General features: G+C 38.8%; 4 protein-coding genes and 1 pseudogene across 4 annotated transcripts; 4 read left to right on the top strand and 1 right to left on the bottom strand.

The window, feature by feature from the left end:
- The first annotated feature begins 328 nt into the window (after positions 1 to 328).
- Positions 329 to 5,989, top strand: LOC126795088 (uncharacterized). Its single transcript, XM_050521912.1, is given in 14 exon segments — positions 329 to 658; positions 813 to 917; positions 1,175 to 1,346; positions 1,466 to 1,639; positions 1,862 to 1,991; positions 1,994 to 2,015; positions 2,249 to 2,525; positions 2,691 to 2,905; positions 3,110 to 3,208; positions 3,305 to 3,621; positions 3,624 to 3,818; positions 4,108 to 4,877; positions 5,038 to 5,236; positions 5,629 to 5,989. Coding segments are annotated over 14 exon segments (3,030 nt in total). The 5' UTR covers positions 329 to 465; the 3' UTR covers positions 5,791 to 5,989.
- Positions 5,990 to 6,436: 447 nt separating this feature from the next.
- Positions 6,437 to 7,971, top strand: LOC126795084 (30S ribosomal protein S21, chloroplastic-like; annotated as a pseudogene).
- Positions 7,933 to 8,379, top strand: LOC126795357 (cytochrome P450 736A117-like). Its single transcript, XM_050522206.1, has one exon. It carries the CDS (start codon positions 7,933 to 7,935, stop codon positions 8,377 to 8,379), a length of 447 nt encoding a protein of 148 aa, XP_050378163.1.
- A 1,037-nt stretch (positions 8,380 to 9,416) lies between these two features.
- On the bottom strand, positions 9,417 to 11,659 carry LOC126795356 (probable ubiquitin-like-specific protease 2A). Its single transcript, XM_050522205.1, is given in 7 exon segments — positions 9,417 to 9,739; positions 9,823 to 9,933; positions 10,014 to 10,095; positions 10,186 to 10,317; positions 10,403 to 10,570; positions 10,653 to 10,704; positions 11,560 to 11,659. Coding segments are annotated over 7 exon segments (705 nt in total). The 3' UTR covers positions 9,417 to 9,679.
- A 440-nt stretch (positions 11,660 to 12,099) lies between these two features.
- LOC126795050 (26S proteasome non-ATPase regulatory subunit 6 homolog) lies at positions 12,100 to 15,263 on the top strand. The gene is made up of 8 exons (XM_050521866.1): positions 12,100 to 12,327; positions 12,433 to 12,547; positions 13,687 to 13,777; positions 13,867 to 14,012; positions 14,099 to 14,318; positions 14,439 to 14,547; positions 14,647 to 14,815; positions 14,952 to 15,263. Exons 1-8 carry the CDS (start codon positions 12,192 to 12,194, stop codon positions 15,124 to 15,126), a joined length of 1,161 nt encoding a protein of 386 aa, XP_050377823.1. The 5' UTR covers positions 12,100 to 12,191; the 3' UTR covers positions 15,127 to 15,263.
- Positions 15,264 to 18,251: the final 2,988 nt, after the last annotated feature.

The following is an 18,251-nucleotide window of genomic DNA, read 5'->3' as shown; positions in this document are numbered from 1 at the left end:
ATTGGGCACAAACTCATGGAGAGAAATACCATGTGTTCCTCCCAGGGGATTATGCACATTTTACCATCTCTGTGCATACGGAGATATGCATTGGCTGCATAGAAGAAGCCCAAGAGATACTAGTGTAACGAAAAGCCACATACTTACTTTCGACTTCAAAAAGGTTGAGATATGGCTCCACACTTGTAATTTATGTACGTAAATTCATATGAATTATCTTTAGAGAAAAATTATCTCTAAATCACATCAATTAAATTTCATTTCATCGTGTTCTATTAGATCTATAAATCAGGATGAGGTGAATTTAGCAAAGAGGTTTATGCTCCGGGAATTTCGTATAAGAAGGCTTTTAAAACAGTTAAACGCACAGCTCTGAAGAAGAAGTCCCAGAAGTCTCGACCGTTTTGCTTCCTCCCGGCGGAAACCCAAGCGTCTTTCTCCGATCGTTCGTCGCAGAGCAAAGCAATGGAGAACGGCTCGAAAAGACGAAGCGAGGTAGAAATCCAAGTCCTCGACAAGGTAGGACAAGTAATCTCCGAGTTAAGCAAGGCCGAGCACGCCGACCAAGTCATTTGCGCGCTTCACTCCCTCGCCCTTCTCCTCTTCCCTCTCGATCCTTCTCTCTTCTCAGGTCCGCTGCTCCTCAGATTCCGGCCTACTTTGCCTGAATTTTAAGAATTGATATTGAGCTTTATTGACTGTGCGCTCAATCTGCAGGGGCAGGGAGGAGGTACGACGCGTCGTTTGATTTCGTGGAGATTGGAGACTTGTTTAGGTTGAAAGTTTCATGCTTTTGCGATTGCGTTGTGTGTGGGTTCTTAGTGTGGAAGCTCCTTCGGCTGAGGAGAGACGCGAGTGGTGGCAGGCGTTTTATAGTGGAGCTGCCTTTAGGACATTTGCTAGGGTTTTGCTGACTGGTAACTTCTAGTTTTCGTGCTTTTCGAAGTCTCATTACTTCTAAAACTTTCAATTGTTGTGAAGTAAAAAAATTGGCTCAGTAGAGAATAGAGGTTATGAATTGTGTATGTGACTGTAAAAATTGAGAATTTTTAGATTGGGGGAAAAGTAAATGTAGTGTGGACCCAGAACAGCTTATTGATTCAAGTGGAGGTTTTGGTAGAAATGGTGAGCTTCTGCGGATATCTTATATGATATGCTCTCTTGTTGCGTGCAGATGTTGCTTCCAATTGGCTGGCTTGTTTCCCGTTTTCTGCAAAGAAACATGTGTATGATGTTTTCTTTGTTAACGGACTTGCCACTGAGGTTGTTCAGATTTTGGTCCCTTGTCTACAGCAGAGTGGGAGCAGTGATGTTGATGTCAATGCTGTTCACTCCAATATTGAAAGGTGTGGATTGGGAACCTGATTTTTAGTTATTCTAGCATGTCGTGTGGTTTTACTTTGAAGTGTCAAAAGTTCGTTGGTGGTTGAGTTTTGATTTGTTGATATTTTTACGATTGCCGCAGGTTGCTTGTACTTTGCTTGCTTGAAATTAAGGGGGTGCTCCAGATGGCTAGAGAATTTGGTGGTTCTTTCCAGTCTGAAGGAAGTCTTAAGTCAACTGTTTCTAGAGTGGCACAGATTGTTGCATCTGTACCTGACAGAGCACAATTGAGAGCCCCAACTTCTCTTTCGTCGCAGTATCCTTTAACCTCTTTTGTTGGATAATTTAGTTTATGAACTTATGTATGTTTTTGTAAAGTGTATGCGAGATGGTATACATACTTAAACGTTCCATGTTGACCATTCTGGAAATTAGACTTCAGAATGGAGGTAAAAAAAAAAATCATATACCTAGTTAATTCAGATCAATCATTTTTGTTACTATCGTCATATTGTTTACCCTTAACAAAGTACTATAGTTTGTTCTTCAAGAAAATTACTATCCAGCTTCTTTCTCTGGCAGAAGAAGGGAATATGGAGATGTTAGGAGTCTTCTGTAATAGTGACATGAATGGGACCTTACTGTTTGTTGGGGAAACATTTTCTCGTATATATGTCGACGTGGATCTGTAGGTAACTGTTATACTTCAAGTACACAATTAGATATATAGTTTTATGCAAGAATAACTGGTTTATGTGCTTTCCCCTTTTGAAAACAGTCTTCTTTTCTGTAGTACATGTTTCCATCTTACAAAAGAGGACGCTGTTCTGTTATCTTGTTCAGCATTGAACTGAGTTACTGAAAACTCTTGTACTTGTAGGATGCTTTTGTGTGACAATATCTTTTTATATATTTTTTTACACAGATGTGCTTTCAAGCGAAATAATTCCGAGGATTCTTAGGCATGTCCGAAGTTTGTCATTATCCATGAAGGAGTCACAAGTTTCAGATGTCCTTGAATCAGACCCTGGCTCCCAATTTTGGTTGAGTCCTGTTCAATCAATCAGAGATTCATATGCTGTGGAAAGAATGTCTGAGCAACTTTTACATCAGCTTGCAACTGAACAAGTGGGTGATGTTGAAGCTTATTGGATTATTTGGATATTATTTCATCGAGTTTTTAAGAGCCAAATATCAGTGAGGTTAATTAAAATCTCTCTCTCTCTCTCTCCTCTCTCATAACTTTTTATATGATATCTTCCGATGGAAGAAGATATGCATTCTACATATGTAATTTAATTTTTTGATTTTACTGAATCACTTTTCTGCTTTGTCAATTTTTTAATTCTCAGCTTCCACTTTATCAGGTCCATGTTTACTGACAAGTTTTTGGTCTGGAAAGTATTTCCTATTTGTTGTCTTCGATGGATCCTCCAATTTTCTGTTCTTGAATGCACACCTGATCCTAATTCAGTTGCTAAAGTTCATAATATCCACAAGTTCTTAGACATAGTACAGCATCTGGTAGCAGTATGGTCTAAAAGGGAGTTTGTACAATCAACCCCAGTCGAGCAGCAACTTTGTATCCTTCCTTCTTTTCAATCCTAGCATCTCAAAGTAGCTGTGATGCAAATGATTCTTAATATCTGATATTTACAACAGAATGTTGTAGATGCTACTTTTCTACAAGTAACATCAGTATGGAAAAATTCCTGTTGCATTAAAGAATTATTGTGGTTTCACAATGCACTTTTGAATTTTGTTGTACCTTAATTGTGTTTATCAGATGTAACTGCTGGTGTAGGCCTTTCCCTAGAGCAGATGTCTAAGGAGGAACTGGATGGAACAAAGGATGTGATGCATTCAATTCTCCAAGGAGTGAGCTGTAAATTTCTGTCTCTTTTAATAGCATAGTGCCTGCACTGCCCTTCAATGTTAGTTGTTATTATCTCCTATGATATCTTTTATCATTTGCTGGCAGGTAGGCTTGAGAGCCCTAATCATTTAGTTCGGAAGATGGCTAGCAGTGTTGCTTTAGTTTTCTCCAAGGTTATCGATCCAAAAAATCCTTTGTACCTTGATGACAGCCTAACTGGGCAGACGATCGACTGGGAATATGGGTTGTCTACCCCTAAGAAAGATACCGTGGAAGCCTCAAGTTGTTTAGAAGAAGGCATTAACAAATCCGAAGTATCTACAACCTCAGTGCTGGAAGATTGCGTAAGCCACAAAGCCAGCGGGAAGAGTAAAAGTAGGAAATTATCTGAACCTAAGTTGGTTGATCCAGACGAAATCATTTTGATCCAGTTACACTGAATTATGATTCAGTCTCTGATGAAGATGAAGACGATGATGCAAGTGAGAATTCTGAAGTCTCAAGTGACTCATCTTTACAGCCATATGATTTATCAGACGATGACGCAGATTTGAAGAGAAAATTTTCACAGTTGGTTGATGTAGTTGCGGCACTACGGAAATTGGATGATGCTGATGGGGTAAGTTTACTGAGTACATTACATTAGTTTGTTCTCATATATTTTAAGATGCAATAGTAGACTGATTGTGTGGTATACATGATATTCACCTTTTTGTGCTGTTTGTAAGGTCTCTTTTGGAAAACTTAAGCTGTACATGTGAATTTTATGGCACCTTGCAATATATAAATACTAGGGTGTTCGATGAAAAATGATATGGATAACCAGAGTGAAATTCCTTGGCAATTCTATTTGTATTGTTGTGTGCAAATATTCTTCTAGATTATCACTTTGTTGTTACATATGGCAGGTGGAAAAGGCTCTTGAAGTTTCTGAAAAACTTGTGCGAGCCTCACCGGATGAGCTTAAATTTGTAGCGAGTGATCTCGTTAGAACCTTGGTACAAGTTCGTTGCTCAGACTTGGCTGTAGAAGGTGAGGAAGATTCAGCTGAAGACAAGAGACAAAGAACATTGGTTGCTTTGCTTGTCACATGTCCTGTGGAGACTGTTGAAACTTTAAACAAACTGTTATATTCACCTAATGTGGATGTCAGTCAGCGCTTAATGATTCTTGATGTGATGACTGAGGGGGCTCAGGAGCTTGCTGATACTAAAATTATAAAGGCCAAACATCAGAATAGGGCCCTCATATCAACCACATCAGAGACGCAATCTTGGTTCTTGCCTAGTGACATAGGGCCTCCTGGAGCTGGTGCCTGGAAAGAGATTTCAGAAATAAATTCTTTACTGAACTGGACAAATCGTTACGAGAGGGAACTCCCCCCAAGACGTGGTCAGATTAGGAGAGGAAAGACCCGTCAATGGAGCCTTAGATCAGCCAATTCACCTAAAAGCCCAATAGAATGGTCCCATAATAAGTTTCCAGTGTATGCAGCAGCATTTATGCTTCCCGCCATGCAGGGGTTTGATAAAAGAAGGCAAGGTGTTGATCTTCTTGATAGAGATTTTATCGTTCTAGGGAAACTTATCTATATGCTCGGAGTCTCTATGAAATGTGCAGCCATGCATCCAGAAGCATCTGCTCTGGCTGGCCCTCTTCTAGATATGTTAAGTTCCAGGTATTGCCCAAAAACCAGCATCTATAACTTTGAAATGTTTCTATATACTTAGGAAACCTAGGTGAACTGATGTGGATTTCTAATAGCAGCTTCAACAATGTGCTTTTGTACTGACATAAGACTGTATGTCACTGAATCTCCTGTTGTGAACTTCGTGCAGGGAGATATGTTTTCACAAGGAAGCATATGTCAGAAAGTCTACCCTTTTCGCGGCTTCATGTGTGTTGCTATCACTTCATCCCTCATATGTGGCAACGTCCTTATTTGAAGGCAACACTGCAATTTCTAACGGACTTGAATGGGTTCGCACATGGGCTCTTCATGTAACTGAATCAGACACAGATAGAGAATGCTATTCGGTAAGCAACTAACTCTGAAGCTTCATACATCATTCAGAGTCCGTGCACAGTTGTTCTGTTAACTACTGTCTGATACTACTTACTGTTATAAGTGAAACCCCCAAAACGGCCAAAAGTTTGTTGTTTAAATAATATTATAATGGGAATGATAGGCTAAAACGAACATCATGGCATTTGTTTGAGGATTCAGAAAAAAAATTAGGAACCATTATTTGAACTCTTAGTTTTCCTTGATATCTGGCCAAAGAAGTCTTCCTTCAACTATGAAATACTTGGGATGAGGCAATCACACTACCCTACAGAAGGCGCTCTTTTTATAACCAGCTAGCTATCTTCCTTCTATGTATTGCCGTAACATTGTTTAACCCTCTTTGTAATTTTTCTTGTCTTAGATGGCTATGACATGTCTCCAACTCCATGCTGAAATGGCCCTGCAAGCTTCTCGAGCTCTGGAGTCGGCACAAAGCACGTCCAATGCGAAGAATGTTATTGGGATTCCGTCTAATCTATCCAAGGGGACAATTATCATTCCCCATTCCACTGTGAAGTACTGATTCTATAATCCAAAGGACAATTTGCGTCTTGTGCCTTCTGTAATTTCTGTATAGCATATCAGGTAGGAGAATAGGAAAAGGGCCTTGGAGCACCACCTTTGACGTTATCAGTTGATTCAGTTCATAACTGATGCGAGAAAAACTATAGTGATTCTGATGAGTGATTTCTGTAACCAAACATACAGCTCTAGCTACGAGCCAGTTTCATGCTCGGTTTCTGAAATGACATTCTGGATTAACTTAAGCACTACGTATTGTGTGATTTCAGTATTTCGTTTGCATAATTGTTATGTGCTATATGCTTGTTCAGAATTCAAATTCATCTTCCATTATTAACGTGATGCTTTATTTGGGCCGGGTCGGGTCAACCACACCCATGAGTTCTGGCGGGAGTACACTGGAGCTCTTTTCTCGCCTCGATCATCGTCATCATCATGAAGCTTATTAGTCTCAGAGATGGGACCCGCGTAACTCTTGGAGCCCACTAATTGCCACTCCCTAAAATTTGATCAAAACACAACGGAACTCCAGTTCCAACTCTGACGCATCACCACTGCCAGACAAGCCACGGCTGCTGCTTCCTCTCACTCCAAGCTCCTCTCCTCCTTCCGCCGCCACAAGAGCTCTCTCCTCCGCCACGTGTTGCTATCCCTCCCAAGATGAGGAAGACCCCATCACCTCGGGTGGCCAGCTGGGCCTCATCAGCGGAAACTGTGGCCTTTCCCTCGCTGGCCAGCTCAAACATGCTCTGTTTCAGCTCAGCCGGGTTCAACGCCCAGGTGACTGTCCAAGACAACGGGCCGGAGGAGCGGCTCCTGAACCGGTTCAGGCGGGAGGTCTCAGGGCCGGCGTGTTCCGGGAGTGCAAGAAGAGGAGGTTTTTCGAGAACAAGCAGGGCAAGAAGAAGAGAATGGGATTCATTTCCAAGAAGAAGAAGAAGAAGAAGAGAAAGGCTAGGCAGGCTGCTAGAAGGAACAAGGACAAGAACAACCCCCACAGGTTTAGATCTTTCCGGCTCTTTTTCTGCTCTTAATTAATATTGGATTTTGGGTCTGTTTTCTAGTGATGTTTTAAGTACTAATTAGGTACTGATAAGGATGAAATGTGACAAGGGATTACTTATGTTGTAAGAAAGCAATAGAGGGTACTGGGTAGTGTGGGTTTGAGATGGGCTTCCCCTAGAACAGTCGGAGAATCTCTAATATTTTGAGATTTTTTTTGTTGAAAAAGTTTGCTTCTATTGAGCGTATCGGGGAAACCCTTTTATTTGTGCTAATGAATGCTCGTTAAAAGCAGTAGAGATGAAATTTGTAAGTGGATTGACTCCTTTGCTTTGGTTCTAGCTTCCTGCCATCAGGTTATATATAAATCGATCATATAATCAATGTCACTTGGTCAGTTGATTAAAAATTTTAGCTTGTTCCGCTTGAGTGCAGCCTAGTGAGGAATGCTGATTAGCTTAACCTTAGCTTGGTAGCCGTTGAAATGAGAGGTTTGCTGGTCAATTGAGAAACTGGGAACTGCAACAATCACATATCTAACATGGGCTGTTGCGGGATTTCATTAAAAAAGAATCAAAATTATATATCCAAAGGAATGAAAGGACTGGTTCTTAACTCGTAATAGAGCAGAGGATGAGTCCTTCAGAACTTCTTATTGAGCTTATTTGACTTCTAGGGACCCTATGAATCCCCTGTCCCAGTTTGTGCCCTCTTATTTACTTAATTTGCACTTAAAAGAGTGATATTTTTTTATTAGATTTAGCTTGCGTATCTTATAGAGTTGGACGTCTTTGTATGTTATCCATATCAATCTTGATAGTAACAGAATAGCAATTTTCTTTACTTCTTCTCCATCAAACTTTTAGAAGCTTTTTTCAATCAATGATCTGGTTCTGTTATGGGAGATTTATCTTTGGGGCCTTTGGGAAGCTGTATTTGTTTGTTTTACTTATTGCATACTATGCTATAATGTGGAATTACCAGCTTCATGATGTATGAAATGTTTTTGCTTGCTTAATTGCTCTTTGTTTTGAGGATATTTATCCGGTAGTTCTGATCTCCGACAGTGATCATTATTTGTAGGATATGTTTGTGGCTGGAACTGATACCGGAGCTACACTCCTAGAATGGATCATGATTCATGACTGAGATTATATCAAAGGTCATGCGGAAACTGCAGAACGAAGTAAGGGCTGTCAACAAAGGTGAAGAAGACATATTAACAGAGGATGATTTAACCGATATGCATTACTTGAAGGCAGTGATCAAGGAGACACTTCGCTTACATCCTCCACTTCCATTACTATTTCCTAGAGTACTGATGCGAGATCTGAAAATAAACGGTTACAACATCAAAGCCAATACACGAGTCATAGTGAATGCCTGGCAGGTCGGGAGAGATCCCAAGTCGTGGTATTACTTACCGGAGGTTTTCGAGCCAGAAAGGTTCTTGACTGCTAATAAAGGTATGAATTATCTAGGGAATGACTTCCAGTTTATTCCGTTTGGAGCTGGTCGGAGGATCTGTCCGGCAATTCAGTTTTCTTCAACTCTGAATGACATTGCTCTTGCAAATTTAGTGCACTAGTTTGATTGGACATTAAGAAGCGAGGAAGATTTAGACATGACTGAATCATCTGGTCTAACAACTCATAAGAAACACCCGCTTTTGGCCGTTGCGACACCATGGACATCTTCAGCTTAAACTACACCAGATCGATGTAGTACATTGCTTCAAGAAGTTTTTATGATCTATCATCCCTTAAATAATCACGTTTTCTGCTTCGTTTATAAACGAACAGATCTCATGCATGACTAAGTTAGCTATCTCGTATGTATAATTATTTTGCTTTCACCAGTCATGAACCGCTTATTTTGCTTGTTTGGACTATCTTGGTTAATTTGAAATTGTGAATGAAGCTTGTTTGGCGATAGGATCTTCGATTTGCCGAGTTGTAGAGGCGTAACATGTCGATTTACATGTATTTGATCATGGCTACTGATGCGAAATCTCTATATCATATAAGAATCATGATCATGGTTAGCAATTAGGCAAATCTCAGCCCTCATCCCTCATATCATATAAGAATCCAACACACATTTTCGGAGAGCCAAATGCATGCAATAGTGCGATAACGATAGAGAATTTAAGGTCGGTTGGAAGAGTTAACAACTTAATTAATTAACATATGAGTAATATGATACGTACACTAGTAAATTGTATATCTCTGACGCGAACACAGGCACATCTACTGATCGGAAGAGTTTCGCATAAGCAGAAAAATGGTGAGGTGCTGCATGCTTGCATTCACGGTCAGACATCTATTATATATAACTAAGGCATGATTCACGAGTGTCCCTGTGTCGATAAGCAATATTGTTGCCCTTTTTTCCGAGAAGTTGTGCATTATTGTTCTCGAACGGACCAGCAAGTACTAAAGCTTTCAATCATGTTCTTTAGAACATTATCTTACTCTAGCTAGCCCTACATTAATCCCTACATAAATAACGTCTCGACGAAAGAATTAATCAATAATGGTTCCAAATACAGGAAAAAGTAAATAATCAACACTACGTTCAGGATCAACAGATATGAATACCGCTGGATATAGAAAAGCATCGTAGCTCATTACAATTCATTCCGCTCGCATTCAAGCAAGCCTACCACAAACTTCTTGCTCAAAGTCTAAACAATTATACACACAACAACCATTTCAAGATTCAGACTACCCTCTATTTCATCGGCCAAAATATTTCTTTGAATTCTGTTTTCCCTGCTAATACTTGAACATCCATTGCATCATACATGCATCTTTTTGGCAATATAATCAGCTAAATCAATTTACATAAATATCAGCGCTTCAAGTTTCGGGACATCACTTTTCTGTCTAATAGAGTTTCTGGATGAAGCAATCCAAGGCTTCAAACGCAAACCAATTTTTCTTCATCTGCAGTTAGAGCAGAAGGTGACTGAATACAGGAAACATTACTTGCATCATGATCAGACATCTGCTAAAGAGGAAAAACTTACAAAGTACGGATAGCTGTCCATGCTGAAGTTATGTGGAGCACTCTCCATGAACAAATTAATGAAGTTAAGAACAAACTTACCACATTCTTGATCATTTCTCTGTTGTGGAACCTGGATTATTTCCACTTTAATTACATTTATCTGAGAGTATGAGACTATTGTAATAAGCATAGAGAGACTGTTTAGATTACCTTAGGTACTAAAAGAGGAATTCCTTTGAGAAGATTCAGGTTCTCGGGCCTACCCTCCTCTCTGAAAATGTCCGCTACAAATCTGAAAACAATATTAAGAGAACCGTAGAATTAAGAGAAAGAAGAAAAGAAACAGAAGAAAGTAGAAAAGTTTTGCTAAAGGAAAACATACTTTCTTATATCTGGTTCAATCTGCTTTGGATCTGCCATTGCAAGAGAATCAAGCAGCAACATGCATGGTCTTTGGGTGTCTGATTAGACATTCTCACCAAAATGATACAAAGTTAGTAGACTCCAGTGGCTCCTAAAATATTGGCATTTAAAAGTAAATGTCATAAACGAAGCCTAAATAAAAAGAAAAGATATTAGATCGAGGTAGTGTAAGATACCAGCAAACAATAGGTACAAAAACATATTTCTTCGAGAAAATATGCTTCTTCTTAATCCAAGTTAGCACCTTGTCTTTTGTGGTTGGTTTCATGTACAAGGAAAACCATAAACAGTCAAGGTATGTGAAAGAGGTCTTCTTGTCCTCAGAGGAACTCTTCCATAAGTTCCTGCACAATTCAAGCAAATTTGTGATCCACGCAGTGAAATCGAAGCCGACTTTTCCAAAGCAGACTCAAATGTAAAACTTACTCAAAGTAGCACTGAAATGTTTCCGAGTCTAGCTCCTGTTTCTTCCGTGACACTACTACCTCGAGAGACTAACACTGGAGTTCTTCTTGACACTGCGGACGTTTTAGATTCTTGGTTCTGCGGTTTTCTCGACACTTCACGATTGACATGCTTGGTCTTAAAATTCCTGATTGTTCTCTGATGGCAAGGGAAAAAATTAAAGAAGCATGGGGATATCTTCTTGATCTCTTGAATTTCAGTCCGACTCAAGCTCTGTCTTTGAGCTTTTGAAGCTGCTAATACATGCATCCAACACGTTCGATGCTTTGACAGTTGAACACGATAAATCTCGGTTGCAGTATATAACACTACATCATAACTCTTACCAAAGTTGATCACACTAATTCAGCACTACTACATAAGCATTCAACACAAAATGCATACCCTATAAATGTCCATCTTTAACCACACCTCTCCCAATCTTATTGGTCTAGCATAACAAAACTATTTTGCTTTTTGATAATGCTTTAACATGAATGAGAGTACAGCTCAACTTATACATAATCAAACCACTGACCAGAGACTCCACACAGTTTACGACACATGAGACATTTTCCATCATTCAACCTAATCATCTGTGTTCATTGGTTTACATATTTGTATAAAAACATAAATATAGACATGAATTTTCCTTCTATTTCTATTTTAGTAATTTAATTTTCTTCATTCTTCACAATCAAAATACTAATGTAGCTAAACTTTGTCTCCTACCCTTCGGTAACCCTCATTCCCCTGTTTGATCAGTAAAAATTCAATCTTTATACCCAAGAGTAAAATAAAAATAAGAAACCAAACTTTGATCAGTACAATGCAGAAAAAGCAAGAGAGTAAAACCAAAGAATTATCACTGTCTGGTGAAGAAACTTACCTGAAACCGAGCAGCTCAGGTCGACTTCGGATTCGGGTTCGGGTTCGGAGTCGGAGTCGATGGTAATGAGTCCATCGCTGCTAGGCTTTCTCCTCCCCATTGAAATTTCCACACTCAGTTTGAACTTTGAAGTGACTGATCTCAGGAGGTAGGTAAAGGAATTGGGAAGGTCAGAAGCTATTAATTACCGGATCGATCTTAACCATTCCTCTTCTGACTCAACAAAGACCATTGGTGGGGCTGTAAATTAACAAAGTACTAAAAGATACAATTGCCTTTTCCCTAACACCGATCTATCTCCGGCTAAAATCCGGGAACATGGGTCACAAATCCGATCCTTTTTTGAGAGTATATTACTTTTCACCACATGATGTCGGATTTGAGCTTAAAACGAACGAATACGGTCCCGTACGTTTTGAAAAAGACTATTTTACTCTTTGTGGATTTACCCTCTTTCATACGACATGTCGTCAATTTCCACCGTAGAGGTATATATAAAGAGAAGGAAAACACAGTCGTACGCTGAGTCTTGTATATCGATCAGTGCCTCCTCGCCGAAGAAAAGCACAGAGAGAAAAGAAAGCTTCGAACTCGGAGACGAGACTCAGTGAGTTAGTGTATACCGATTCGCCATGGAAGGTCAAGAAGAGACTCAGCAGCCTCATCTCCAGCTCGCGAACAAGCTGTTCCTGCTCTCGCATCCCGACGTTGAAGACATCGAGAAGGTCCGGCTCCGGGAGGAGGTTTTCGCCGCCGTCAAAGCCGACGGTATAGCTCAGATCGATCAATTTCGCCGATTAGTACTGGTTTTTTACTTTTTACATTGCTTAATTTACGATTCGCGTGACTGGATTGTGGTTTTGTGTGGTGTAGATATGGCGCCGTTGTATGAAACCCTAGTGTCGGAGTCGGTGCTGGAGATGGACCAGGGCGTTCTGGACTCCATGAAGGCCAAGATCCAGGAGGAGCTCAACAAGCTTGACGAGAAGTGAGTTTAAGTTTTGAGTTTCATTCTATTCCGAAAAGCTATTCAATTTCATGATAGATTGTTTAGAATTAGGGCTCTAGGCGAGTATTAATGCAGCTAGTGGTGGTTTCGCTATCGGTTTAATACTTTAACCAGATCTGCTCATTGGCTCATTGGTTTTGTTTGAAACCTACTCAAATGTTTATCAATGGGTTCTACAACAGTGATTGTTATTTGTTTATTTTGTTAAATTTGTATGGAGCCAATATTGGTTGGGGGCCATCAAGTATACTGGCGATTATTTACTTTAGGAATTGGCTGTGTTTCTAAATTGAGGCGATGTTTTTAGTTTACATGCTATATCAGTTTTCTTTTTACAGGTTCTAGAAACGAGTTTGGTCTAGCTGATATTCTTCATTATTCTGAATTTTTTTAATTGGAAGGTAGATATTTTGTTTAAATTGGATGTTTTGACAGTTATAGGAATCATCAGGTTTATAAGTTGTGATAAAATTACAATGAGCATATATTTTTAGGATTATCTTTCGATTTGATGTTGTTGCATAAATGCATCAGACTTGACGTAAAGCATTATTTGGAAAAGTATGTTCATATGATTATGACATTTGGATATCTTTCTAAATTTAATCTCCTTATCCTACCTGCTTGTTTGCACTTTTCATAGATGAGTTTCATTTGCTCACTTTTCTAGATGATTATAGGACAAGTTCTACCAGGGTCTTATCAGAGGCTTGATTTTACAACTATCATGTTCACTATTTTTGTTAGAATTTATCTGGTTAAACACTTTTGACATAATATGTTACATATAAATAACACCTCATCTTTCCTTGAAAATCTTAAATATGCAGCTTAGGTTACAAGTTGGCAAGTTCTAGTTCTTTCTTCATCATCAGTGATTTCTGTCTGTAAACTGGTCGCTTGTTTTTGAGTTTGTTAAGCTCTTATTGCTTGAAATATGTATTTGCTCTCACTTTGCTTTGTTTTGCTCCCTGGTCCCTGTATGTATTTTGGGTACATAAAAGGAATAATATAGCTGTGTGATTCCATTCAATAGCACGATATATGTTCCTCCAATATGAATTTTAATCTGGTTCACATATATATTAACAATTACCTGTGTGGTTGCATTTGTTTAGGATTGCCGATGCTGAAGAAAATTTGGGAGAAAGTGAGGTCAGAGAAGCTCATCTAGCCAAGTCCCTGTTCTTCATCCGTATTGGTGACAAGGTAGCTATATTTGAAATTGTTTTTTCCAGAAATTATACTTGTACCCTGTAATTTATTTGATAGTGTTAACTTCTTTACTTGTGACCCAGGAGAAAGCACTGGAACAACTCAAGGTAACAGAAAGCAAGACGGTTGCAGTTGGGCAAAAGATGGACTTGGTGTTCTATACACTGCAGCTCGGTTTCTTTTACATGGATTTTGACCTCATTTCCAAGAGTATTGAGAAAGCCAAAAGGTAAGCAATTGTGTGGACTCTCTCTCTATTTGGTTTCACCATTTCCAAATTTTGGGGTTTTTTAAACTGTTCCATCATAATGACAGCTTATTTGAAGAGGGAGGTGATTGGGAAAGAAAGAATCGCTTGAAGGTGTATGAAGGCTTGTACTGCATGTCCACTCGAAATTTTAAGAAGGCAGCCGATTTGTTCCTGGATTCCATTTCTACCTTCACCACTTATGAAATATTTCCCTATGACATCTTCATATTCTATACTGTTCTGACAAGCATTATTTCTTTGGATAGAGTTTCTTTGAAGCAGAAGGTACGCTGTTTGTACCAAGTGTTTATGCTTGTACTTTTCTTGGTTTATATGCTTCTATTGATTCATTAGGTAGTAGGCAGTGTGCATTTGTGAATGTTTATTTGTAACCGATATTCACAGGTGGTGGATGCCCCAGAGATACTAACCGTAATTGGGAAGATCCCGTACTTGTCTGAGTTTTTGAACTCTCTGTATGATTGTCAGTACAAGTCATTTTTCGCAGCATTTGGTGAGTATATAATCTGTTTCATTAATGGGATCCTTACTGCCCATCAGCTTCTTCTTCTTTTTTCCGATATACTCATAGTTGTCATTACTATCTTTGCAGCTGGTCTGACAGAGCAGATAAAGTTGGATCGTTATTTACATCCACACTTCCGGTACTACATGAGGGAAATAAGAACTGTTGTTTATTCTCAGTTTTTGGAGTCCTACAAGAGTGTAACCATCGAAGCAATGGCAAAGGCATTTGGGGTGACAGTGGATTTTATTGATCTGTAAGTTTCTGTCTGTGTTTGACTTTGAGGTGTACTTTGTAATGATATATCATGATCCTTGAAATAGTAGTATGGCATTTGTTGAGGTGTTTTTTTATAAGTTCACTGGAATCTCATCCTATATAATGATTTGCAGGGAGCTGTCACGGTTCATTGCAGCAGGGAAACTCCACTGCAAGATAGATAAAGTTTCAGGTGTTCTAGAAACCAATCGTCCAGATGCCAAGAATTCTCTGTATCAGGCGACTATCAAGCAAGGAGACTTCCTATTGAACAGGATCCAGAAATTGTCGCGTGTGATTGATCTATAGACACAGGCTTTTTCTGCAATTTGAAAGTAGTCTTAAAGAACTTTACAGCTTAGCAACTTGCGACTATCCAATTCTCATTCCATAAACTAAGTTGTATATCTTGTTTCTCCTAAATTTATGACCTACATTCGCTGGTTTCTTTTTTGCATCTCCATCTGCCGTTGGTATTTGTGGTGATTAACGATTGTTGTTTGCATTTCAAATATAAGAATCTTTAGACAACTGGAGGAGTGATACAACAGATTAACAGAAGTAAAGAATAATACAGGAGCACTGGCAAGCAATGAATCCAATTTCGGATTGAACTGATTAGCACCAACTGGAGGACTGATACTAATGCACCATTAACACATTCTGGGGGACTACTGTAGACCTTACGATAAGATAAGATCCGGTCAATCCACCTCGCGTCTCTTTTGGCTATTGGAACATTTGATTTAGGGTCCAATTCCCAGGTATGCTAAGAAACTAAATAAGCTGGGCGGGTAGGAAGATTGCTGACAATCTTGATATTAGTTGGGAGCCTCGAGGGGAGCGAGCTTAAGCAAAGGCGGATGGGGCGGTGGAGAAGGGAGGCGGAGGTTGAAGCATGCTGACAATTTTGCTCTTAGGCCATCTCCAACCCATCAAAGTGCTAAAATGCTTTCATTTAACACACTCCATTCTCCAACCCTCTCAAAGTCAAGGGCTAAAAAACATTAGGTAAAAGCTAAAGGGCAATAGCTCTTAACAATGTCTTTTAGTCCTTTGAATTAAGAGAAAATACCATTTTTTATTCAATAAGTCCCCACAATTTATCAAATATATATAATTTTAATTTTATATTAATATAATTAATTTAATTTGATTAGTAATACAATTAATTTTAATTTTGATTATTAGTACAATTAATTTTAAATAAAATGACCACTTCATACTAATTTAACCCTCTATTTACCCATTTCAATAACAAAGTTCAAAATGTGATAATTTCAATACAAGGTAAACTAACATTTGCCAAATTAGTATAAAAACCTTAGTTTTAAGACTATTTACCCTCATTTCTCTAAACACAAGTTTATAGAGAAAGTTGACGAATGATGACACTTTGCTAGAACTTTACCGAAATCCGGCCAACTTCGCCGAATTCCAGCCATTGATCGCTAAAAAAATTACTAACACCCAGAAACCCACAATAATAAATTACTGACATCAAGTAACCTCAAATAACATATTATTAACACCCAGTAACCCCCTAATAACAAATTACTGACATCCAATAACTCCCTAAAAAATGGTGCATAACAATGTTTAGCGTTTAGGGTTTACACTAATACCTAGACTCTAAACCATAAACCTTAAACGCACCCAAAGGATTTAGGGTTTAAAAAAGTTTAGGGTTAAAGTGTTAAACATTGTCATATTACACATCACACCACATGCGTATGAAAAAAAAGCAGCGCATAACAATGTTTAGCATTTAGACTGACACTCAGTAACCCTCAACAACAAATTACTAACATCATGTAACCTCCAATAACAAATTACTAACACTCAATAACCCCAAATAACAAATTACTAACACTCAATAACCCCAAATAACAAATTACTGATACCTAGTAATCCATAATAATGAATTACTCACACCCAGTATTCATGTTCCTGACCTTCAATAATCATTAGGGGTGGGCACGGAACGAGATGGGACGGGACGGGGCTCATCCCACGTCTCATCCCACTCTTTTGAATCGGGACGGGACGATGGTTTTTAAGAATGCATCACACTTGGGATTAATCCCGGTTGGGATGGGACGGGACAAATCCCACATTCCTATGAAGTTAAATAAAAACCTATATTTTTACTTTTTCATTAACAAAATAACATTCAATAATGAAATTTTAACAAAAAAAATGCATATTATGTTCAAAATATTATAATTTACTATTACTGTTTGAGCTGATATAATTTTTGAGTTATTAAGAACATAAATTAGTTTCATTTTGATACAAATATATAAGAATTTTTAAGTTTTCATTAAAAGTGGGACATGACGAGACGAAACGGGATAGAAATGATTCGTCTCACGTCCTGTCCCACTATTATGAAACGGGACGTGATCGGGACGGACGTTTTTAGATCTCTGTCTCGTCCCGTCCCTATGAATTTCGGGACAGCATCGGGACGAGATCGGAATTTCTGTTTTTTATGCATTAGCCTACTCAATAGCTCTGACCTTCTGATCTCACTAAACCAAAAAACACACACAGACATCAAAATTTCACTCAAGCAAAACATCAAACACCTTGCAGGCAACAAGAACGACCACCACATCTAGCCCCAATTTCGATGGCAATGTGCTTGTTCATCTTCTTCTGCTCTAGCAAGAACGTCTTGGTGATTAAATTGCAAAACAAGTAGATGAATTTCGTCGACGTGATACCTTGAAATATTAGGAGGGCAGAGACTGCAACCATGAGGGGAATTGATGAAATCACAGAAAGGTGAAATCCTAACTCTTCATTCTTCATCAACATATATAACCAGGGTTGGTGTTAAATTCTTAGAAAGATTACTCCAGACCAAGATGCTTCAAAATTGTCTCAATGAAAAACAGATTCACATCACTCACAATCTTCAACTCACATCTGCAACACCCCCAAACTAAAATTAGATTGCTTCATACCAGAAAAGCTAAGAATTAATAACAAGAGAGCTGCCATATGTATACCTTCAATGGTGGAACATGAATCAATGTTAAAAGCTCGAGAAGATCCCTGGCCTTGTTAACAGTATCTATTCCCCGAGTCCTTAAGGTTGTTGAGAATGTAATCCAACGCTCAGCCTGACCACATCATAGAAAGAACAATAGAATATGAATATCAAATCAATCATAAAATTTAAAAAAAGAATAGTATTCTATTTCCAGGTAAGAACACGGCATACCGAATTCAGTGTGCACGAAAGCAGGGGCGGAGCCACGTTAGACCGGACTAGTCCCGTCAAGGTTAAAACCATAACGTTTCACCTTGTGCCAGAGTAGCCTTCTTGATGTAGAGGTGATCTGCTTCAATGCTTTTTCCCAGGTCACAGGTTCGATTCTTGCGAAAAACAACTTATTTTTCTTCACATTTTCCTATTCTTTCCA

This window comes from Argentina anserina, chromosome 5 (genome assembly GCF_933775445.1).
Source record: "Argentina anserina chromosome 5, drPotAnse1.1, whole genome shotgun sequence".
NCBI lineage: Eukaryota > Viridiplantae > Streptophyta > Magnoliopsida > Rosales > Rosaceae > Argentina > Argentina anserina.
The sequence above is the reverse complement of the archived record's forward strand: the minus strand, read 5'-3'. Positions and strand labels throughout refer to the sequence as shown.

Coding starts and splice junctions, on each gene's coding strand:
- LOC126795357 (XM_050522206.1), top strand. CDS start 7,933: ATGACTGAGATTATATCAAAGGTCATGCGGAAACTGCAGAACGAAGTA.
- LOC126795050 (XM_050521866.1), top strand. CDS start 12,192: ATGGAAGGTCAAGAAGAGACTCAGCAGCCTCATCTCCAGCTCGCGAAC. Junction 12,328..12,432: donor CGCCGCCGTCAAAGCCGACG/GTATAGCTCAGA, acceptor TGTGTGGTGTAG/ATATGGCGCCGTTGTATGAA. Junction 14,816..14,951: donor ACAGTGGATTTTATTGATCT/GTAAGTTTCTGT, acceptor AATGATTTGCAG/GGAGCTGTCACGGTTCATTG.